This window comes from Macaca thibetana, chromosome 10, assembly GCF_024542745.1.
Source record: "Macaca thibetana thibetana isolate TM-01 chromosome 10, ASM2454274v1, whole genome shotgun sequence".
Lineage (NCBI taxonomy): Eukaryota > Metazoa > Chordata > Mammalia > Primates > Cercopithecidae > Macaca > Macaca thibetana.
This window is the reverse complement of record NC_065587.1, coordinates 28,394,605-28,418,087: the sequence shown is the minus strand read 5'-3', so window position 1 is coordinate 28,418,087 and position 23,483 is coordinate 28,394,605. Positions and strand designations below refer to the sequence as shown.

The 23,483-nt window shown below is 43.5% G+C and overlaps 2 protein-coding genes across 4 annotated transcripts in view; both read left to right on the top strand.

The window, feature by feature from the left end:
• The window catches only part of SPECC1L (sperm antigen with calponin homology and coiled-coil domains 1 like), a 343,168-nt gene that overhangs the window by 65,174 nt on the left and 254,511 nt on the right, over nucleotides 1–23,483 (top strand). The window lies entirely within an intron of this gene.
• On the top strand, nucleotides 264–23,407 carry LOC126929713 (uncharacterized). Of its 3 annotated transcripts, none has more exons than XM_050746323.1 (10): nucleotides 264–408; nucleotides 3,913–3,971; nucleotides 4,437–4,461; nucleotides 9,268–9,354; nucleotides 13,005–13,066; nucleotides 13,532–13,565; nucleotides 15,935–16,242; nucleotides 16,715–16,736; nucleotides 17,019–17,059; nucleotides 23,321–23,407. In XM_050746323.1, exons 1-9 carry the CDS (start codon nucleotides 381–383, stop codon nucleotides 17,057–17,059), a joined length of 666 nt encoding a protein of 221 aa, XP_050602280.1. In that variant the 5' UTR covers nucleotides 264–380; the 3' UTR covers nucleotides 23,321–23,407. The 3 variants fall into 3 exon arrangements, with proteins under 3 accessions (XP_050602280.1, XP_050602281.1, XP_050602279.1); XM_050746324.1 differs by lacking the exon at nucleotides 264–408 and adding an exon at nucleotides 1,668–1,760 and having other exon boundaries at nucleotides 13,541–13,565; XM_050746322.1 differs by lacking the exon at nucleotides 264–408 and adding an exon at nucleotides 1,668–1,760.

Here is a 23,483-nt window from a genome sequence, read left to right as displayed (position 1 = left end):
GGGAGGCGGAGCTGCAGTGAGCCGAGATCGCGCCACTGCACTCCAGCCTGGGTGACAGCCAGACTCCGTCTCAAAAAAAAAAAAAAAGAAGCACAGAATAATAATGTGTGGACTTGGGATTCAGTTTTTGAAATAAAACACTGAGCCGCCAATGACCTTCCTGTACATGTAAAAGCACAGGTGTCTTCATGGCAGCAGTTGGACCTCACAAGGTGGATTGTGCCTTCACCCTGGAAGGTTTATGATGCCCTATCAGCATGGTGATGGGATTATGGATCTCTTGCCCTTGGTCTTAAGTGCCACTGTCTGTGCTGAGTTTTTCGAAGGTCAGAGCAGATTGAACCTTTTTGCTTTGATTTTTCCTGATTTTGATTTTTCCTATGGGGAACCTGTGTTCCTGCATTCAAGGTATATTCGTACTGGCCCGTCAAATGCTGTCTTTTCAAATTACTAAATATTTTCAAAATATGTTACTTTAAAAATCCTTTGTATTTGTCATATGCAGTTGTAAGTATGTTTTGTGGTTATGTTTTATTCCTCACTTTATATATTTGATTCTTGTATCAAGCAGGGTACCTTTGAACTTTTTCTTCATTAAAAAAAATGTGTCATTTCCTTTTACATCCTGCACCCTTCAATGCTCCCCATCCCAAATTAAGTTATTCCTGTGGGGAGAATATAAAATAAAAACCTATTTTAATGTAGTTTTTAACTTAATTAAGAACCTATGAAATCATCCCTTTCAAAAAGTTTGGAACAAAGTCACAGTCGTATGAATGGGTTTGAGGCTTTTCACACAATAAAATGTACCTATTTTTCTTTTTAACATGTTTTTCCTTCTTTTTTTATGAAATGTGTATTTAATAAATTTGTAGTAAGTCATTTCCATTCACATATTAATTTTAAAAAGTAGTAGGAATGTGTATTGTCTATATGTGAAATAAAACACACATTTATTTTGTCCTTTGGGAGTTATCCAAAATCACAGAACTGTCCATTGCAGTCAATCACCCAACCTACTCACCTTTCCAGAGTAATCTTAGTCAAATATTTTTTTCTGTGTCCCAATGAAATGCAGTATTTCAACTCAGAAAGATAAATAGAATGAATTGGTAGAGACTGTTAACTAAGAACATACAGTTTTATTTATACTGAGAAACAAGTAGATCATGTATGTATATATGAAGATAAAAATTAAAGGGATAATTGTATAAGTTTGCATGTAGAGAGCTTTGAAAACCTGTTTACTTGTTAATGCTGTTTGGATGGATTTTATGACTTAGTTCTACCAATCCGTCATCCAGAGCTCTCTCAAGGAGCTCAGTGCTCATCAGTACCATGACTTGGAAACTGTCTAAGTTTAGAGGTGCTTGTATGTGTTAGTAAATAAGGCAAGGTGATATTGTTTAGTGCAGAAGACTGAATAGATAAGCTGCTCCACCCATACACTGGTGTTCATTTCATGGTCATCTCATCTGTTGACCATGGATGTAAAACACTTATCTTCAGTGACCTTCCTGTGCATGTAAAAGCACAAGTGTCTGCATGGCAGCAGCTGGACCTCACAAGGTGGATTGTGCCTTCAGAAAGTTTATGATGCCCTATCGCCATGGTGATGGGATTAGGGATCTCTTGCCCTTGGTCGTAAGTGCCACTGTCTGTGCTGAGTTTTTCGAAGGTCAGAGCAGATTGAACCTTTTTGCTTTAATTTTCCCTGATTTTGATTTTTCTTATGGGGAACCTGTGTTCCTGCATTCGAGGTATGTTCATATTGGCCTGTCAAATGCTGTCTTTTCAAATTACTAGTTAATATTTTCAAACTATGTTATTTAAAAAATTAACCTCTGTATTTTCCATATGCAGTTATAAATATGTTTCATGGTTATGTTTTATTCCTCAATTTGTAAATTTGATTCTTGTATCAAGCAGGGTACCTTTGAAATTTTTCTACATTTAAAATATATATATATAATATATAATATATATATTATATATTATATATATATATATAAAATATCTATTTATTTTTTTTTTTTTTTTTTTGAGACAGAGCCTCCCTCTGTCGCCCAGGCTGGAGCACAGTGGCATGATCTCGGCTCACTGCAAGCTCCACCTCCCGGGTTCCCGCCATTCTCCTGCTTCAGCCTCCCGAGTAGCTGGGACTACAGGCGCCCGCCACCATGCCTGGCTAAGTTTTTGTATTTTTTTTAGTAGAGACAGGGTTTCACCACGTTAGCCAGGTTGGTCTCGATTTCCTGACCTGGTGATCCGCCCGCCTCGACCTCCCAAAGTGCTGGGATTATAGGCTTAAGCCACCGCACCCGGCCTAAAATATATATATAATTTCCTTTTACATCCTGCACCCTTCAACGTTCCCCCGCATCCAAATTAAGTTATTCCCTTGGAGAGAATATGGCAAAGTCTATTTTAATGTAGTTTTTAACCTAATTAAGAACCTACGAAATCATTACTTTCAAAAAGTTTGGAGCAAAGCCACAGTAGTACAGATGGGTTTGAAGCTTTTCACACAATAAAATGTACCTATCTTTGTTTTTAATGTGTTTTTTCTTTTTTTGTGAAATGTGTATTTAGTTTAATAAATTTGTAGTATGTAATTTCCATTCACATATTACTTTTTTAAAAAGAAATAAGAATGTGTATTATCTATGTGTTAAATAAAACATTTATTTTTTATGCTTTGGGAGTTATCCAAAATCATAGAATTGTCAGTTACAGTCAGGAGCTCAGTGGTCATCAGTTCCGTGACTTGGAAACTGTCTAAGTTTAGAGGTGCTTGTATGTGTTAGTAAATAAGGCAAGATGATATCGTTTCACAGGTTTTAGTGCAGAAGACTGAACAAATAAGCTGCTCCACCCATACACTGGTGTTCATTTCATGGTCATCTCATCTGTTGACCATGGATGTAAAACACTTATCTTCAGTGACCTTCCTGTGCATGTAAAAGCACGAGTGTCTGCATGGCAGCAGCTGGACCTCACAAGGTGGATTGTGCCTTCACCCTGGAAAGTTTATGATGCCCTATCACCATGGTGATGGGATTAGTGATCTCTTGCCCTTTGCCACAGTCTGTGCCAGCCAGGCCACTGGGCCATTGTGACAGACAGTGGTGCCATTTGTGTGGAGGGCACTGAGTGTGCGCTCAGGCAGACACAGCACTTTTGACTTCATCTGCTTCTTTCAAAACTGGGTCTGAATTATGATAAAGTGGTTGGTTTTAGGCCAAGCAGGTGTATTTCATAGAACCAATGACTTGGGAGTTCAGAATCCTGGGCTTGAATAAGCCTCTGATTAAGCTTATTAAGCTTATCAGCTGTGAAATTTAAAACAAGACATTTCACTGATAATTAAGCCTCATGAGCACTTATACTGTACACTTTACCTACGTCGAATCATCACCACAGACATATGGCAGCCTGGGCGACAGAGCGAGACTCTGTTAAAAAAAAAAAAAAAAAAAATCACACATAAACAAGAGCAGAACCCTATACCCTCCATGATAGAAGCAGCAGCACTGTACGTGGGTCTGTGGAGGTTGAAAGGGACTTGGTAGATGTCAAGAAGGTAGTGGCCATCCTGCTGGGTTTTTAAAGGGTCTGAAGAAGTGACAGGACACTATGGTTGAATCCTAGCATGTATTTTAGTATTTGTTCATTTGGAGTTTGATTATTTCACGTTGCTTTCATTTGCCATTACCTGGAAAGCCAGGGGCTCCATTCTCATTTCCTTCCTGCTCTTTCTTTGCCTTCCTTGGTCCATGAAGAGGATGGTCCAGGAGAAGCTCAATCCATGCTTGTTAACCAGGCACACCCCTAAGTTCTAGTCCCTTAGTCATTCATGAATAGCACCACCAATGAACTGACAGCCATGCTGTGTCCTTCCACATCCCCTAGGTGACTCGAAGAAGCCTTCCAAAAAGCATGTGAAAAGGGAGCTCTACTCTACTTCGACGGTAAAGTAGCCTGTCTTTGCCTAAGATGTAAATGTTGTTTTCTTGGTTCCTTTATTTTTCAGTTGATATCAGCTATGGGAAAATTAACCGGTACATTATAGATGTTAGATAATATTTCCTTGGGAATGGAGGAGGTGTATCTTACCAACTGACGCCTGATTCCAGAGGACGACCACAGTTGGCAGTGTCAGACAGTACAGGGTGTGTTAAGGGATATTTTCTTCAGGAACAAGTTTTCCACTTTAGATAAGAATTCTGTCATTGCCACCCAAAAATTATCTAGACAGAAGCATTCTTCAGGAAAAGCCCCTGTGCTTTCTTAAGGGAACTCTACTCTAGAGTTGAGGCTTTTGACTTGGACATTCTTTCCCACCTTCATTACTCAGTTTCCAAGTGAACAGAAGACCTGTGCGAACCATCCATAGCATGGCCTCATTCTCAGAGTGTTTCCTTCTCTAATTACAGGTGTCTTCATTGAGCACCCTTGATGGTACGTATTCTGGAATCACTCACTGGCTGTTAGAAAAAAACTCTCTAGGAAATGTGGAGCCTAACTGCTGGCTTTTGCCTGGAGAGCCTCCATGATCCAAGACACCTGGTGGGAATGAGGATGTGGGGTATAGTAAGAGAAACTGGTTTTCCAGGTGACAAACTCCTTATATCTATGTATAGTTCCTGGGAACGTGTTCAGATTAGGTTGTGTGGGAGTGTGTATTAGTGCGGGGTGGGGGTGGTCTATGTGCAAGTCTGCATGATTCGCTTGTGAACGTGTGTCTGTGTGTGTTTCCCCCAGGAAAAAAATGTGTTTGCCCAGCACAACTCTCAGTGCCATTTTTCTCAATTTAACAAATCAGATCACATACTTTACTTACATTAGTTCAAACCTCCTCATGGACATATGTTGTTAGCTTGTTTATTGAACCCCCATGCCAGATGGAGAAACTAAGCCACAGAAATAAATGTGCCCCGGCTCACTTGCTACGCAGTGAGGAGCCAAGATGTTTACTCATATGGTCCCAGTGTTGAAGGCCTGAACTACAGCCTCTACTTACCAGCCAGTGAAGGGATCACTATTCACCATGCAAGGGAGCTCCAGCATCCTCTATGCCTGGAATTACCCAAGCCTGCAGAGATCTCAAACGCCATCCCTCACATAAGACAGCCTCAGTGATCTCAGAATCCAGGTAGCTATGTCGGCATCTCCCTGCAGGTTTCACATAGTCCTTAGTGTGAAACCGACATAGAAAGCCCGTGTTTCTGATCAAATCACAGGTTCTGAAACACTAAGGGAGGCATTAATTAGGACAGTGTGGTGCCTGCATGTCATGGCTGGGTCTCCTCAAGACAAGGCTCAAGTCCAGTAAGAATTGGGGAGATGCTTTAGAGTCTTGGCCACAGTTCCCCACAAGCCCTCTGAGCTACACACTTTAGGGATCATGACCATTAAGTACTCAAATTATCACTTGGTTGTTATCCGGGTATCTGTCGTCCTTATGGTAACTCTCTTGTGAAGCTGGTGGGAGAGTGTCAGTGCTGGAGCTGTGCCTCCCTTCTGAATGGACCCTCCCTGTGTTAGCAGGTAGGTGCAGGCATGGGGGTCAGCACGCTCAGTGGATTCACACACACAGCATTGAGCAGTAAGGCTGGGCTTCATTATTTACACATTTTCAATAACTGATAATCTTCATAACATAAAATAAACGATGTACTACATTAGAATACTGTCCCTCGTATTGAATCTTGTGTCTCAAAAAAGGCTTGGTTAAAGTCACATGTGAGGTTCCATTCAACTGATGATACATGCCGTAGCAGCAGTTAAAGCAGTCATTTGAAAAGGCTTTTACTATAAACTTATACGTGAACCTGAAGTGGGGGATAAAAGAGGTGATTAGCTCCCCTGTGCAATGTTTCTATTACATGAGTGGTGGAGGACAATTAGGAAGGTGTTGGAGGGAACAGAGCAAAGGATTGGACAGGTCTATTGAACCCATAAGACTATGGTGAGGTTAGTGAATGAGACTGGTCATTTTAGGTCAAATTTTACCTCGTGTGTTCTTTCCATGCTTTCTTCCAGTAGTTCCTTCTTTTTTTAAATTTTTTTCGAGACTGAGTCTCGCTCTGTCACCCAGGCTGGAGTGCAGTGGTGTGCTCTCAGCTCACTGCAAGCTTTCCCTCCCAGGTTCATGCCATTCTCCTGCCTCAGCCTCCCCAGTAGCTGGGACTACAGGCACCCACCACAACGCCTGGCTAATTTTTTGTATTTTTAGCAGAGACAGGGTTTCAACATGTTAGCCAGGATGGTCTTGATCTCCTGACCTTGTGATCTGCCCGCCTTGGCCTCCCAAAGTGCTGGGATTACAGGCGTGAGCCACTGTGCCCAGCCCCTTCTATTTTTTGTTAACTAGGTCACTGTTGCTAAAATCCTCACTAAAAGAGGACAAAGCTTTGTAATAACATAAAAGCTTGTAAAGTTGTGATAGCTCAAATTTTACAAAATACTGGGGGCTTTTGCCTGAGACCTGGATGACCTCGTTGTATAAGAATGGGGGGGGTCCACTGAAGACTACTGGACTTCTGGGAAGAAAGATCTAAGTTGTCTTTCTGTGATATGGAGTTAATCTTAAAGCCAGGGACATGGTAGTCTCTAAGTCACATAGAAGGCTCTGAGAAAGGAAAATGAGGTCTCCATTTTTCTGGATTTAGGATGTCTCTGAGAAAGCCAGGGGGTCACAGAAGAATGCAGAGAAATAAATAATGTGGGTAATACATATGTTTATAGAATCTAGAAGAAAACATCAAGATGTACATTTTAAAAATCTAGAGTTTTGACAAAGACAACTAAAATATAAGAATCTTTAAAACTCACAATGCAATATCAGGACCATGTGGCTTCCTTTTATTTCTACCAAATAGTAGAATAAACATAGCACCAATCTTGTGAACACATTTCCAGAGAATACACAGAGTAAACACAGCCTTACTGCTTGATTATTTCCAGGGAATCGTGATTGCACTCCTGCAATAACAGACATTACAGAAAAGGGGAAGGACAGAAACACTTTTCTGAAGGTAGAAGTCAAACCCTGAAAGCAAACATTAGCAATCTAGCATCAGACTTTTTCTCAGAAAGGAAGAAAAACGAGATTTTATGGGGGTTTTCGCTGGGGTTCATGGGGAGAGAATCAGTAGCTTTCTGAGATCACTTTTAAAGGATTGGGAGAAGAGACAGGGCCTTTGGGTTAATGGAAGGGACATTTGGTGACAGAGGAAAACAGAGCTTGAGGCGAACATCAGAGAGGGTCCTGTGGTTATGGAGAGGTCTCCCTAAGAAGAGACAGGACTCTGTCCCCTGTCACAGCAAGGTCTAGGGATGGATGTGGAGTGTGTAAATTAGAAACTGAATTTGGCTGTGGAAAGAATGAGCAGAGAAGACGCACCCAGAGCTGGCGCAGCCACTGCCCATTCTCAGCCAGACCTTATTGCAGGCGGCTCTGATCAATAGTCAAGGAGGCAGTGGAGGTGGCAGACTTAATTCATTAAACCACCAAAGCATCAGCCCACATGGCCACTTTTCCAGTTAATTCAAAGTAGCTTGCGTATTCAGGTTTGATCAGTGAAAGGGAAGTTACTCTTTGCAGACCCATCTTTTGACAAGCATTTTGCAGTGTCAGGTCTGAGCAGCCTTGGGAGGCAAGGAGACCCTGGTCCCTCAGTGTAGTCACTGGAGGAGACAGTCACTGACAGGCAGCTGGCAGGGTGAAGGGAGAAGGGAAGAAGGCCACAGAGATAACAGCCTTTAAAATAAACTGTCATATTGAGTTGGGGGGGGTCAAGAATCTGAAAGAATCTGAAAGATTTTTTTTGAGAGAGGCCCAGGCTGGAGTGCAGTGGCGCGATCTCGGCTCACTGCAAGCTCCGCCTCTTTATTCTCCTGCCTCAGCCTCCTGAGTAAGGACCTGTATTTTTAGTAGAGACGGGGTTTGTGGTCTCACCTTGTGATCCGCCCGCCTCGGCCTCCCAAAGCTGGGATTACAGGCTCCAGCGCCCGGCCGAGAATTCTTTATCATTAAGGACCTTTCTTTGTCTCACGCATCTCCTCCAGAGCATCACCTTTGTCCACCCACACACCTCGGGCTAGGAGGACTGGAGAAAGACAGTGAGGGGGTCTCTTGGGTCTCTGGCACAGGGCGTGATGTAGAGGCGTCAGTTGTTCAGGAATCTCTGTCTCTAGGGAACCAAATACATTTCCCATCTCAGATCCTTCCTCACTGGAGTTGGGGTTCTGCTCATCACCATCGCTGAATGCCAACACTCTCAAGTGTAAAATCTCAGCCACAGCCCCTCCTCTGCTGTCCCGGCAGGGCCGACGTTCTCCATAAGCCATAAGGCATCAGGCCCACAGAAAAGCCAAACAGGAAACCATGCGCCACTGCCCCAGAGCCATCCAAGCACCCTCTCCATATTCAGCCACTACTAAGTGTCCAGCTTGGCCTCTGGCTCAAGCCTGTAATCCCAGCACTTTGGGAGGCCGAGACGGGCGGATCACTAGGTCAGGAGATCGAGACCATCTGGTTAACACGGTGAAACCCGTCTCTACTAAAAAATACAAAAAATTTAGCCGGGCGCGGTGGTGGGGGCGCCTGTAGTCCCAGCTACTCGGGAGGCTGAGGCAGGAGAATGGCGTGAACCCGGGAGGCGGAGCTTGCAGTGAGCTGAGATCCGGCCACTGCACTCCAGCACGGGCGACAGAGCGAGACTCTGTCTCAAAAAAAAAAAAAAAAGTGTCCAGCTTATTCCTCCTGGCATGTAGTAAACACTTAGAGAACACTACTGAAGTACCAGTCTTCTCTTAAGATTTTCCTGTATTTAGTGATTTTTTAGCCCTATACTGTGATATTAAGAAGTAGGGCCTGAAAAGTATTGCTAAAATTTCATTATGACAGTGCAGAGGACTGAGGGCAGAGGGACGACATGAGCTTGCCAGGGCCACATCACTTAGTGGAATTTGAATCCGGGCCCGCACTCTGCACCAGCCCTGCACTCGCAGTCGTCCTGCTGTATTCTCTCCGTGAAGGCACTGCCCACAGTCTGTCTGATAGAGGTGTTGGGTGCTCACTGAACTCCGTGATCTTCCTGAAGTCCAACTTTGATTCAGCAGGCTCTGCTTGGAAGCCTGTAAAGGACAGGATCATAAGTTTAAACTTAGATTATCACTATTTTCCCTCTGGTCTTCTGTCAGCAAGATGTCAACAGTCCTCTCTATTGTAAATGCATTAACCAGCATCTTCTCTGATAGGTATTTTAAGAAGATATGCCGTATCCACCTCTCAGGGTCAGAGACCTCGTAGCTCCTGGGTAAAGAAGGGAATATACCCAGTAGAAGGTACTGTGGAAATTCATTAAATAAGTTGATTCTAGAATCACAATTGTGGGGAGTATTCAGTGTCCCATATGTAAGAGGAAACTAATGTGTCAGCATTCTGATTTGCAGAGTCAGCAAATATTACGACAACCACAAAGTAAATATCCACTTAAAAGTCAATTTTGGTTCATGTTTAATGATAGACAATGTTTCAAGCTAATGTCTAGAACTTACCTGGTTGTTAAACATTAGCATAGATCTTCCTGAAAGAATGGTGCGATATTATTATTTTTAAATTAATATAAAGTAAGTATAAATCAATTGACATAAAAATTGAGCATATGGCCAGGTGTGGTGGCTCATGCTTATAATCCCAGCACTTTAGGAGGCCAAGGCGGGCGGCTCAATTGAGGTTGGGAGTTGGAGACCAGCCTGGCCAATATGGTGAAAACCCGTCTCTACTAAAAATACAAAAAAATTAGCCAGGTGTGATAGCAGGTGCCTGTAATCTCAGCTACTCAGGAGGCTGAAGCAGGAGAATCACTTGAACCCGGGAGGTAGAGGTTGCAGTGAGCCAAGATCATGCCGTTGCATTCCACGCTGGGCAACAAGAGCAAAACTCCATCTCAAAAAAAAAAAAAAAATTGAGCATATAATACACAAAGTTCCCATATTATTCTGTCTCCTCACCCTCACTTCCTAATTTCACCTATTATTAACATCTTACATTACTATGGTACATTTGCTAAGATCATGAGAAATGTTGACACATTGTTATCTGAAGTCTATCATTTGCATAATGTCATTCTTTCTGTTCCACATTTATATGATGTTTGAAATATTTATAACAATTATGTTCACCATTATGTTCTCATAAAGAATATGCTCACCTCCCTAAAAATCCCCTCTTCTCACTCATTAATCTCTGTCTTCTTTCTCCAGAAACCTTGGCAACTATTGATATTTTTACTATTGCTTCAGTTTTGCCTATTCCAGAATGTCATATAGTTGGAATCATATATTATGTAGCTTTTTCAGATGAATTTATTTCACTAAATTGATGTATATTTAAGTTTCCTTCATGTCTTTTTTATACCTTAATGGCATAAAATGCACATTAAATCACCAAATAATATTGCATTAAATGGATTTTTGTCTTTTTTTTTTTTTTTTTTTTTTTTTTTTTTTTTTTGAGACGGAGTCTCACGCTGTTGCCCAGGCTGGAGTGCAGTGGCGCGATCTCGGCTCACTGCAAGCTCCGCCTCCCGGGTTCCTGCCACTCTCCTGCCTCAGCCTCCTGAGTAGCTGGGACTACAGGCGCCCGCCACCGCGCCCGGCTTTTTTTTTTGTATTTTTAGTAGAGACGGGGTTTCACTGTGGTCTCGATCTCCTGACCTTGTGATCCGCCCGCCTCGGCCTCCCAAAGTGCTGGGATTACAGGCTTGAGCCACCGCGCCCGGCCGGATTTTTGTCTTTTTATTCACCTCTTGAAGAATTTGGCAGATTTCATGAGAGAAACCATCTGGGTCTGGTGCTTTCTTTTTTGGAATGCTCTTAATGTGAATTCAACCTATTTAATAGACATAAGCTTATTAAAATTATCTAGGATTCTGGTGTGACCTTAGGAAGAGTGTCTTTTAAGGACTTGATACATTTCACTGAGGTTATCGAACTGTGGTCATAGAATTGTTCATAATATTCCTTGATTATCCTTTTACTGCCCAACAGTTCAGTCGAGATGGCTCCTGTATTATTTCTGAAATTGGTCATTTGTGTTATCTTCTTTTTCTTGGTTAGCCTGCGTAGAAGTTCATTCATTGTAATTAGCATCTCAAATAACCAACTTTTGGTTTTAATGATTTTCTGATGATTTCAGTGTTTTAATTTTATTGACTTCTGTGATGCTGTTTATTACTTCTACTTGCTTTACATTGCATTCCTTTATTTTCTACAGTTTCCTAATTGAAACATGATATTACTGATTTTAGATTTTGTAATTTGTAATATATTGCATCCAATGCTATGAATTCCCCTCTATGGACTGCTTTTGTTACATCCAGAAATCTCATCAAGTCACATTTTCATTTAATGTAGTTAAAGGTATTTTTAATTTTCTATTGAAACTTTAATCCATGAGTTATTTAAAAATGCATTGCTAATTTGCAAATATTTGGGGATTTTTCTGGCTCTTTTACATCTGTTGATTTTTTGTTGTCAGGTGTGTGTTGCGAAAGCGGTGATCTATCTCATCTTGCCACCATCCAAGATGGCCCAGGATGTGGGCTCTCCCTGAGTGAATGTTCGGCAATCTGGCAGCCTGATGTGGTCGGCCTCTTCCTTTAGTCTGAGTTTGCTTTCTGCTTAGAAAGGGCCATTCTCAGTTCTGGCAGGGAGTTTTCCTAACATTGAGAGGTGACATTCTCACTCCCCAGTGCAGCCTGCACCTCTGGCCTGTGGTCAGCAGACAGGACAGAGGCCCTCAGTAGACAGAGTTCAGCAGAGTCTCTGACCGAAGTGCATCTTCAGAGTCTGCACCTACCCCCTGTGACCTCAGGCAGGCTCTGTGTCCTAAAGCAGGAGGAACTGTGCCACCATCCTGATTGGAAATTTGTAAGGATCACCATGTTACTCAAGTAAGGTCTTTGGAAAGTGTCGTGTTACTACACTACTGTTTGTTAACTGCTTGTTGGTGGCCTGGCTGAGCCACACCCTTTATGAAAACCAGGACCCCTCAGCCAGTGTGGGTGTCTTTGCAGCCTGAGACCCTCATGTGAACAGTCTTTTGCTGCTTTATTTGTCATCGTGCCTTACGTGTAACTTTCAGCATTTGATTACGCCTATGTTTTGTGGTGATAATACTTTCAACTATTCCTAAAATATTGTTTCAGTCTTATCTGTTTGGGGTCAATTGCTGAGGATTTCTTTTTTTTTTTTTTTTTTTTTTTTTTTTTTTTTTGAGACGGAGTCTCGCTCTGTCACCCAGGCTGGAGTGCGGTGGCCGGATCTCAGCTCACTGCAAGCTCCGCCTCCCGGGTTCCCGCCATTCTCCTGCCTCAGCCTCCCAAGTAGCTGGGACTACAGGCGCCCGCCACCTCGCCCGGCTAGTTTTTTGTATTTTTTAGTAGAGACGGGGTTTCACCGTGTTAGCCAGGATGGTCTCGATCTCCTGACCTCGTGATCCGCCCGTCTCGGCCTCCCAAAGTGCTGGGATTACAGGCGTGAGCCACCGCGCCCGGCCAATTGCTGAGGATTTCATACAAATTGATGAAGTTTGTGAATCTAAAGTTCTACACAAAGGGAGACATCAATCCTACAAGCTAATATTGTTTTACAGGGTTTAGAAAGCCATTTAGCTGGGTTTCAAACCTCACGGTGTGAGCAGTGGGACTCTCATCCGATTATAGCGTGTGCTTCAGTACCATTTGTAGACTGACTCATTCCCGTTGCCTTAAGTTGCCATCAGCAAAATGCCAGGGACTCTGTTTCTCGCTCCTCAGTTCCTTGTTCTTGCCTGTCTTTCCATGAGGGAAGATTTTCTAGCAGCAGCTCAAGCTGTGCTTTTAATGAAACACATCTGCACACACTGTCCTGTTGTCCACATTAAGCAGAGCTCCCTGAATAACTCATGAACAAAAGCATCTGTGACTAACTGTTGCTCTGTGTCCTTCTAGCCCTTGAGGAGTCTCCAACTCACAAGGACAGAGGAGATGGAGAGAGGCTGGTCAACGCGAGGGTAAGGTTGCGTTGCTTTCCCTGAAACAGAAATGCTTCTTTCTTGGCGTCTTTCTTTTTCAATTGACTTTACGTGTGAAAAAATGACAGTGTACATTACAGGTATTAAATGCAGTTTTCTGAGGGGGTGGAAGAAGCGACTCTTAGCAACTGATATATAATCCAAAATGGCATATACCTGTGACAGCTTCAGGTTGTAGACTGTATCCTTGGGGTCCTTGTCCTTGGAAGCAATGTCTTCTCCTTGGATTCAGTATTTTGCACTTGCCAAGCTACGTGGACCTGAGAGATCCAACATCCAGAAGCTGATATCTTTTCTAGTGTGTATCCTACCCTTGTTTGGGGGGTCTTGAAGTTGACCACACTTTCTGATCTTGTTTTCAGTATTCACTGAGAGAAACAGAGCCTTGTACAAACAATCCACAACACGACGTACCCCTCATAAAGCTTTGTTTCTGTATTGCAGGTGGTGCAGGTGGTCCCTCTGAGGTGTGACTCTAGTAAGTATTCTGGAATTACTTGCAAAGAAAGCAATCTGAATGCAAAGAAAGGTGTGGCATCCTTGCAGGTTTCAATGTGAAGAGCCACCCTGAGCCTGGGACTGTGATAGGAATAAGCAGAGTGGAAGTGTTTGTAAAAAAAACCCGAGTTCCCCAGGGAAAAAATTATGGCCAATTTTTGAGGAAGCAGCTGTGCTCCTTTTTGGGTGGTACTGAGTTGGGTGCTTGAGGATTGGTGGTGTCTTGTGTGAGGCTGCATCATGTGGGGGGTGTGTGTGTGTGTGTGTGTGTGAGTGTGTGAGTGTGTGTGTGAATGTGAGTGTGTGTGTGAGAGTGTGTGTGTGTGTGTGTGAGAGTGTGTGTGTGTGTGTGTGTGTGTGTGTGTGTGAGTGTGTGTGTGAGTGTGTGTGTGTGTGTGTGTGAGTGTGCGTGTGTTTGTACAGGTGAGGCTTGTGTTTTCTCAGGAGAGATTTCCCATTTATACAACTCAATCACCAGTGTCCACTTCCAACAATAAAATCCATCCCCCTCTACTCTCTCTGTACAGTGACTCCTCCACCCTCACCAGAGCCATCCCTGGGTCTGGCTTCTTATCCCCACTGCTCAGGTGGAGAACCTGAAGGGCCAAGGGGGTGGCCCCAGCTCCCGAGTTCCTGAATGAAAAAGTGAAAACACGAACCCAGGAGTGTGGGCCAGTGCTGATGCTGACATGCACTTAGTCATGGGGTGTTCGCCACCACACAGGGAGTCCAGCATTCATGTATAAGCACTAAAGCACTGAGCCTAAGAGGTCCCAGACACTGCCCATCACCATAAAGTGGCCTCCGTGGTCACACGACCCAGGGCAGTTATAGGCGCATCTCCCCACGGACCGGTGTAGTTATCAGTGTGTCAAAAGCACAAAGATCCCCGGGGGTTTGGGTCAGCTCACAGACTTTTTTTTTTTTAAACTTTTATTTAAAGTTCAGGGGTACATGTGCAGGATGTTCAGGTTTGCTACATACATATACATGTGTCAAGAGTTTGTTGTACAGATTATTTCATCACCCATATATTAAGCCTAATATCAGCTATTTTTCCTGATCCTCCCCCTCCTCCCACCTCCCACCCTCCAGTAGGCCCCACACTCACAGATTCTAAGAGAAGCGGGGGACCATGCAGGCCAATGTGGCCCACTTCAGTTGTGAAGTTAATTTGCTCAGCAACTGGCCAAAGCCTATAAGGATGGGTGATGTATTTTAGTAGATTTAGTAATATTATCTTCCCAAGCCCTAAAATGCTGAAATCCTGCCAGCTGAAAATGGTGAGGAGGGACAGATGGGAACTCTGTACAGCAGTTGGTTATTAGCCTGGCTTCCGTCCCCTTGTGGCAACTCTCTTGTGCATGTGGGTTAAAGACCCTCAGCCTCAAGCCAAGCTGCCTCCATGAGGAGCCATGTCACTATTGACTGGCTAGTGCAGTGTATGGCCACCAGCCCAACTGAAACAAAACGTGGCTTTAAAACAAGTGTAAATCTCATACAACAGGCAAATGCAGAAGCAGCATGTCTTGCAAGTTGTAAAGAAGACAGTCGCAGTGTCGCTGGACTTCAACGTGGGTAGACGACATGAGGGAACTCTGTCACTGAATCACGGCAGAGTTCAAGGCCACTTGTAGACTATTTTGTGTTACAGAAGGTGGCCTTTAGCTCCTAAGCAAAGACCTCTGTTTCTCATTTCTTTCCTGTTCATCTTATTGGTCATCCTTCTTCTGCAAGGAAAAAGAGCCGAAGCAAAAGGCAGTTTCAATATTAATCTGACCGAGGTTTTGTGCAGTTTATTATCATCCAGGTAATCAGGTGCAACCCGGTCTGCCTAGCTTCCCCCCTGCCCCTGCTCTGTGTTTTCGTTTAATAAATATTTTGGTTTACTTACTATGTGTTAGATTTTCTGGCGACCACAGAGTAAATGAGATAGAATATGTTGACAGCTAAGTTAGATTTAACATAACTGACAAAAATTAAGATTTCTGATTTCTTGTAAAAATATTTAGTATGTGTGAATGCATGCTGAATGTAAAGTGGTTAACAAAAAAAATCACACTTGCACTCATGGAGGGCTTTTCAGGAATTTGTCAATTTCTATTTTTTTATATTTCCCCACTTCACTGGATAAAGCATATCTGAACCTGGAAGCTGATTCCCACTGCAGAAAGCGTTCTGAGTCATGTCCCTTAGCTTCTCTAGCGCAGGTCCACCTGGGAGGATGGCCCAGCATCAGCTCGGCCCATGCTGTGATCAGCCACCTCCATGCACCACACCAAGCAAGCTCCCTGGGTGATTCACAGTCTCCACCACCAGGGCACTGACCTTTACTCTCTGTTCTCCTAGCCCCCTGTGGGGACCCTATACAGGACATCTCTGACGAAGACACTGTATATGACATCTGCGATGAGGACGCCGTAGACATCTGTAACGAGGACACTGTGGACATCTGTAATGAGGCTGCTGGACCTGACATCTTGAATGACGCTGGAGACATCTGTAATGAAGCTGCTGTACGTAACATCGCGAATGAGAATGCTGAGGACATCTGGAAGGAGGACACTGCAGAAAACATCGCTAATGAGGACATTGTTTACAACATAACTAATGAGGACACTGAACAACACACCTCTGAAAAAGAAGACGCTGCCAAGGTAAGACACTTTTTTTTGTCTTGAACAGAAATGTTACTTTCCTGACTTCTTTCCAATCAGATGTAGACATGAACATCTGCCAGTGTGCATTATTTATGACATCTGCAATTCCCTTGGTGTGGTGCTATTGATTGGCAGCCTCTCACCAACCCATGCCGGGCACACGGGGGCGTGGTAGATGGCGGCATCCACGATCCACCGCAATGCAGAGGTGTTTCCCTCCACAGCACGTTTCCCCCGTGGATTAAGAGTTGTGAAACTGCCAATCTAAATACACTTTAAAGATAAATTCTGTGGGAAAAGGTCTTGTCTTTTCCATAGGTGTCCTCCGTGCTAGTTTTGGGGGACTTTGACCTTTGACTCAATCACTATACCCTTTCTAATTTTCCCAAGTTGTTGAGAGAATATCAGAGCTATGTGACGTGCATGGCATCATTTCACCCTCCTAATGTTTTCTTTTCTATAATTGCAGGAGCCATTTATATTGGAAAACGGTACGTACCCTGAAATAACTCACTTCCTGAGGGAAAAACGCTGTCTGTAGGGTATAGAAACCTGATTCTGGGCTCCTTTTGGGAAGGAGGATTCCCAAATCATTGCTCTGATGAGAGCAAATGATTTTGCAAGTATAAAACAATGTTCAGAGAGGCTGGAGGGATATCTGTGAGCCCAGAGGAAACACCAGGGGATCCTGTGTGAAGCACCGGGGCTTCAGCTGGGGTCAGAGGAGTGGGTGGGCCTCTCTCTAATGACTTATCCTGATGTTTGTTTTAAAGATCTGTTTTTGGAGAGCATATCCGATGATGAGGATTTGTAGGTAGGTAACTACTTTCCATGTTAGATCCAATGGGAGAGAGTTCCCAGGGCCTTCGGGGTATCCATGCTGCTTGGGAGGTTGAGGGAGGGGGCATGAAATCAAAAAGAAAAAGGAAATATGTGTCAAACTGGATTTGGTGTTTTCCAGGTTTCTTGCCATAATGTAAGAACTGTCTCTGTGGGCTGGGAGGGTGCTGTGTGATTTAAAGATCATCTTTCCCAGAACACCTGGCCTTTTCTCTTCTGCCTCTGCCTCTGCCAAACATCACAGCCTTTGGGTTGGACTGGTCAGCACTGCTTGGGATTGTGCAGAAGAGGTTTGGGGTTGCATCAAGTGGCACCTGTGGCGAATAGAATCTGAGGGACACAACTCCCTCACAGGCACTTACTTGAACCTGGAGACACAGTTCTCCTGGTGTGTGCCCAGGGGTGCAGGAGAAATTCACGGTCATCCTCTGAACTTTTAGGACTTTAAAAAGCACTCACGTTTCCATCTCGCTGTTGACTCCTGGCTTAAAGGGAGCTCCCGGGGTGAGTGAGGAGGCGGGATCGGACCCTGGCAGTCTGACGGCAACACCCGTGTTCCTCTGCGCTGGGCCATGGACGACATTACACACCTTTGTGAGAATCAGGAATTATACACCTTTGTGAGAATTTGCATCTGGAATTGAGATGGGCCTTGAGTCATATAAATAAGTTGGAAAAGATGCATTTTATCACCCTGTTGAAAGAAACCATTTATTTCTCACTCCAGCAGGATAAATGGTTTTCAGTGTCTACTTAACTGCTCATTGACTCTTACTGTAGATGAGGAGGTGGCAAGCAGCCCCTGCCTTCCCCGTGTTGTAGGCCCAAGGTAACCAGCAATTGGCTGCATATAACGGAAGAGGGTGCATTCGGAGGTGTCTGTATTAACGGGACCCGCATGATATGGGTGACAGCTATTAGAGTGAGAAAAAACCTGGGAGCACAATGAAATGTGTAAATATGAAACCAAACATTGTTGAAATCTCCATGGTACTTTAGTAGTCGAAGTCATTCTTGTGGTCATCACTGCCTTTCCCAAACATAACAGGCTACTTAATATCACACGGACCCATGCCATGAGGAATCAGTTTGTAAAATGCCAATAAAGCCATTGCCCGTATAAGCCACAATATTTCATCCATACATTTCAATGTCCATGTGTAAATATAGTTCAAATGTCAGAATTTATTATTATCTAATAGAATATGCATGGTATATCCATGAGCAATAACCATTATACTATTTCTATTAACAATTATTTGTATGATGAAAAACACAGACTCCCATTCTTGGAGTTTTCTGAGTTTGCACACATTAGCATGACAGCCCCATGTTCACCTGATGTGTGCCAGCAGGAGGCCAGGAACAGAGGCTTTTCCTATTAGCTAAGGTTTCTAAATGTATTACGTATTCATGGTTAGAAATTACTCTAAATATCATAAAAGGTTAGCAAGGAAGTTTCCCTTCCACTCTGAACTTCCAAACACCAAGTCAACATTTTTGTTCGCATATCATCCCTACAATCTACGTGCAAATAGAAACATGTACCTGGCATGCATGCTGATGCGTGATCGTGTTTATACAAAGTCTCTGCACCTCTGCATATGCCACTGGGCAATGCACCTTAGTTATCATTCCACATTTCAACTGTAAATCCATTGTAGTGTTTCAGAGCTATAAAGTACTGCACCCTATGACTCTTCCCAAAATTACTTAAGCACCGCCCTCTGGGTATCCATTTGTTCTGTTTCCAGTCTTGCTCTTATGACCAATGCTGTAGTGAACAGCACTGTGTTGAGTGAAGTGGTGAACGTGGCATCTTTGTCTTGTTCCAGTCCTCAGGGGGGGACGCTTTCAACTTGCCCCATTCAGGATAATGTTGGCTGTGGGTTTGTCATAGATGGCTTTTATTACCTTAAGGTATGTCCCTTCTGTGCTGATTTTGCTGAAGGGTTTTAATCATGAAGAAATGTGGCTTTTGTCAAATGCTTTTTCTGCATCTATTCAGATTATCATATGATTTTTGTTTTTAATTTTATTTATGTGATGTATCACATTGATTGACTTGCATATGTTAAACCATCCCTGCATCCCTGGTATGAAACCCATTTGATCATGGTGGATTATCTTTTTGATATGTTGTTGGATTCAGTTAGCTTGCATGTAGCATTTCTTATTATTCCATCTGTGGAATGTATTGGTTTAAGTAATGAAAACATGTTCTATCTTCACTGCTTAGCACTTTCTGTTTCTTTAACAGCCTTCCCAACAGGGCAGCATAAAAGCAGGAGCCCTGCTAGTCTCCCCTTAACCTGGAATCCCCCCTTCTCCACAGCTCGCTCATTGGACAGGATAGACTGGGCACCCAGGCCTCATGGTAAGGACATGCTCCGTTACCTAGAGGTGCAGTGCCTGGGAAGGCCAACCGTGGAGGGGCGCTGCCAGCTTTACAGTGATAGAGGTGTTCGGAGGGACTGACCACCAATTCATAAGGCTGTGCTTTGTTGGTGACGTCAAGGATTGTTTCGCAGATTGTTGGGGAGGGACAATACCAAGGCCTCACCTGGTCCTGGTCCTGGTCCTGGTCCTGGTTTGCACAAAGGCAATAAGAGAGGAATGGTCAGGGCTGACCTGTTGCTGTGCTGGGGAGGAAGGTGCTGGGCTGAAATTCAGGAGGCTGAGGATGCAGCAGTCCCATAGGAGGTACATGACCTTCAGCATACGGTTTCTTAATTGATGATAAATGGAAATGATAAATCATTGACGATTTTTTTCTATCATTGGATATCTACTCTCTACTGCTCGTGCTGTTCCTGTCTTTATGGGGAAGATGATCAATCAGTGTGTGCCATACTGAGTGGAAGGAAGGAGAGCTGCAACAAAAATTAAGGGAGGATGAGGGATGGGAGGGCCCTTCATCCAGGTGCTCGCAGAGTCCTCCTGAGGAGGAAAGCCCCGTGTCTTCCCTGGGGAAGGAGTCGTGAGGGCTGTGTGACTCCCACAGTGAAGTGTGTGGTATGTCTGAGGACACCCAGGCTGGTCCGTGAGGAGCCAGTGGCAGAGTGAGAAGCAGCAAGGCCAGGAGGGTGGCTGGAGGCCAGGCTCCGGGTCATTCTCTATGTGATGGAAACAGCCAGAGCCCAGTGGGCTTGGAGGTGCAGGACGTGGTAACTGATGACAGAACAATGTGGAGGGGTGCCAGGTGTCAAATCCTTGCTTTGTTCTGGGCATTGTGCTAAAACTTCCTGTGGCTCACCCCTTTTAGGGGCTGAAAGTTGCAGAAGTTTAGGAAACTCGCCCATGATACTGGAGCCCCCATCTCCTGCCCTAGTGCTGTGCCCCTTCTCACCCAGCCACCACCTGTTTCAGGGGAACACACAGAAGTGATAACCTCTTATGGACATACAAGTAAATTCTACTGTTTTTGTTGTTCACAGGAAAAAAAACATTGGCTCGTGTGGGTTGGGAAGGTGAAATACCAGAAGTATTTAATCTGGTTATTTCCACCAACATGAATCCTATAGTATTGAAATGCATAGGTTAGCATTTTTGGCCAATTTACTCAGCATTCCGTGTTAAAGGCTCTTTATTTATTTATTTATTTATTTATTTATTTATTTATTTATTTATGATGGAGTTTCGCTGTTGCTGACCAAGCTGCAGTGCAACCGCATCTCCACCAGTGATTCTCCCTCAACCTCACAACTAGCTGGGATTATATGTGCTCACCACCCATGCCTGGCTAATTTTTTGTATTTTTAGTAGAAACAAGGCTTCACCATGTTGGTCAGGCTGGTCTCGAACTCCTACCTCAGGTGATCTGCCTGCCTCAGCCTCCCAAAGTGCTGGGATTACAGGCAAGAGCCACCACACCCAACCTAAAGGCTTTTAAAATTCACTTGTATAAGCTGACTTAGTTTTCTTTAACCTTGTAGAAAAAATACAAAAGTGGCAGTCTCTTTTATCACACAAATAATGTCATTTTAATAGAGTTTTTTTCTCTTTTTTTTTTTTTTTTTTTTTTTTTTTTTTTTTGAGCCAGAGTCTTGCTCTGTCACCCAGGCTGGAGTGCAGTGGTGTGATCTCAGCTTACTGCAAGTTCTGCCTCCCGGGTTCACTCCATTCTCCTGCCTCAGCCTCCCAAGTAGCTGAGGCTACAGGTGCCCACGACCACGCCTGGCTAATTTTTTGTATTTTTTAGTAGAGACGGGGTTTCATCATATTAGCCAGGATGGTCTCAATCTCCTGACCTTGTGATCCACCTGCCTCGGCCTCCCAAAGTGCTGGGATTATAGGCGTGAGCCACTGCACCCGGCCAATAGGGTTTGTTTCTAATTGATGTATTATGTACTTTTCATTCACTAATTAATTGCTTACATTTGAAGTGTTTTATGAATTAATATTTAATTGCATAGATGAACATTACTAGTCATAGGCATTTTACTAACCAGTACTCATTAAGCATAGCATGGATTCATGTGATGTTGCACACTGAAAAGAGTGAGGGTCGTGATCAACTCAGTGTACCACTGGAGGCTATATGAGTAAATAGCAAACTGTTCTTATGAATACAGAATGTTGGCAAACTGACAAACTGCGTCTGCCACCCAGAGGGAATGCTGAGAGCAGTCACGCCCCAGGTGCAGCATTTCTTGAGATTAGGCACATCTGAAGCCTGTTAGCAATAATGTGAACCTGTGAACAATTGAGAAGCTGACTAATCATTGCCTCCTGCTCCCTACTCTTTCTACTCAATAAATACGAAGGGCTGTAGAAGCTGAGGGCAGCCGCCCTTGCCCACTAGAAGCTGGGAGCCCTCTTCTTCTTCCCTGACCCCTTCTTTAAACAGTTTCTTTTTTCCTTGGTTTTCATTTCTTCATTCGCCCTCCTTCATTCAGTCCCGCAGTAACAGCGGCAAACCATGGGGACTGTCACAATGTGATGTCAAGGAGCTATTTTATTTGGTGAAAGGGAAAAGATAGCACGAGAACAAATGCAAGAGCTGGACCAGTGGAGACACCGACAGTGATCTGTCTAAGATCTAAATCACTCTGTTGTCTTCCCGGCCTCCTTACCATCCTGATCACTGTCATCAGCATTGTTGGGTCCTTTTAGCACAGATTTCTCAAAATGGGCAACACTGTAACACTTGGAAGCTTATGAATAATTCATATAATTTGTAAGAGGGCAATTTCGGAGTACCTATTTTAAAATTCCAATAACCTGGGAATTTCATCCCATGTCTGGAGTGTTTTACGTAAAATATTTCCACAATTAGGAGAAATATGTGCATGGGGATTTTCTGTGTAGCAGTGTTTTGATAGAATAGAAAGTTGGGACAAACCAAATTTCCATCACGAAGGAAATAGTCATACACTGAATAATATACAGCGAATATTATGCAGGCTTTAAATATCAAAAAAGAGCTCAATGTCTGACTTCCAATGATCATGTTGAAGTGCGTCACAGCTGGTTGACATTTGATTTTCATGTGGGAACTCTGGAAGTCTGCCTTAGTGATTTTACATGCGGCTAAATTTAGCTAATGAAAAGCTATTCGAAGTATGGCAAAATGGAACTTTAAAACAGTATCTCATTAACAACCAAGTGGACCTGTTTCACGTAGAGCCCACGCATTCATCTGCCTGCCCATCACTCTGTCTGTCCACAAGGGCATCATTTGTTAGTGGAACTGAGTGCCCACTGTCGAGCTGACAAGCCCATACCTCCCTGTTCCTAGTCACACATTAATTCTTCAACAAATCCCTTTTGATTATGATTAAGCTTAGCCTCTATTTCCAATTGCTTCCCCAAATGTACTTCTCACTGTTCTCCCATCACACCCTTCAGCCCATCCATGCGGGGTTCCTTTGCTTTTCCCACCTTACACTAAACTCCATATTTTTACTCCCACTTTTACCTCCTCTCTAAGACAAAACAAACAAAACTAGCATTTTAAAACTTAGTTGTAATATTTTTTCCTTCATGAAAATTTCTCCAACAGCCACTCCCATGGCCCTGTGTGTTCTGGATATTTTTAAATATTGGGTATAAGGTTAAGCACGTCAGGATATGCTGTTTTGGGCTGCATACTGTTTTGTTTGTATTGATTCTTCCTATTGGAGGCGTGGTAATTGCCTTCTCCTCCTCTGGGGAGTTTATGCCAGTGCTCTTGAATAAGATTGGCAGACAATTTTTCTTTTTATACTTAATAATTTTTTTGTTTGGTCTTAAGATCATCCATGACTGGGGACTTTATCACAGCTGGGACTTCATTTATGGCTGGGGACTTCATTTATGACTGGAGACTTCATTCACATCTGGCATCTTCATCTACAGCTGGAAGCTATATCCGCAGCTGAGGCATCATTTCTGGCTGGGGGCATTATCCACGGCTG

Coding starts and splice junctions, on each gene's coding strand:
- LOC126929713 (XM_050746323.1), top strand. CDS start 381: ATGGGGAACCTGTGTTCCTGCATTCAAG. Junction 409..3,912: donor CCTGTGTTCCTGCATTCAAG/GTATATTCGTAC, acceptor CACATCCCCTAG/GTGACTCGAAGAAGCCTTCC. Junction 16,243..16,714: donor AAAAAGAAGACGCTGCCAAG/GTAAGACACTTT, acceptor CTATAATTGCAG/GAGCCATTTATATTGGAAAA.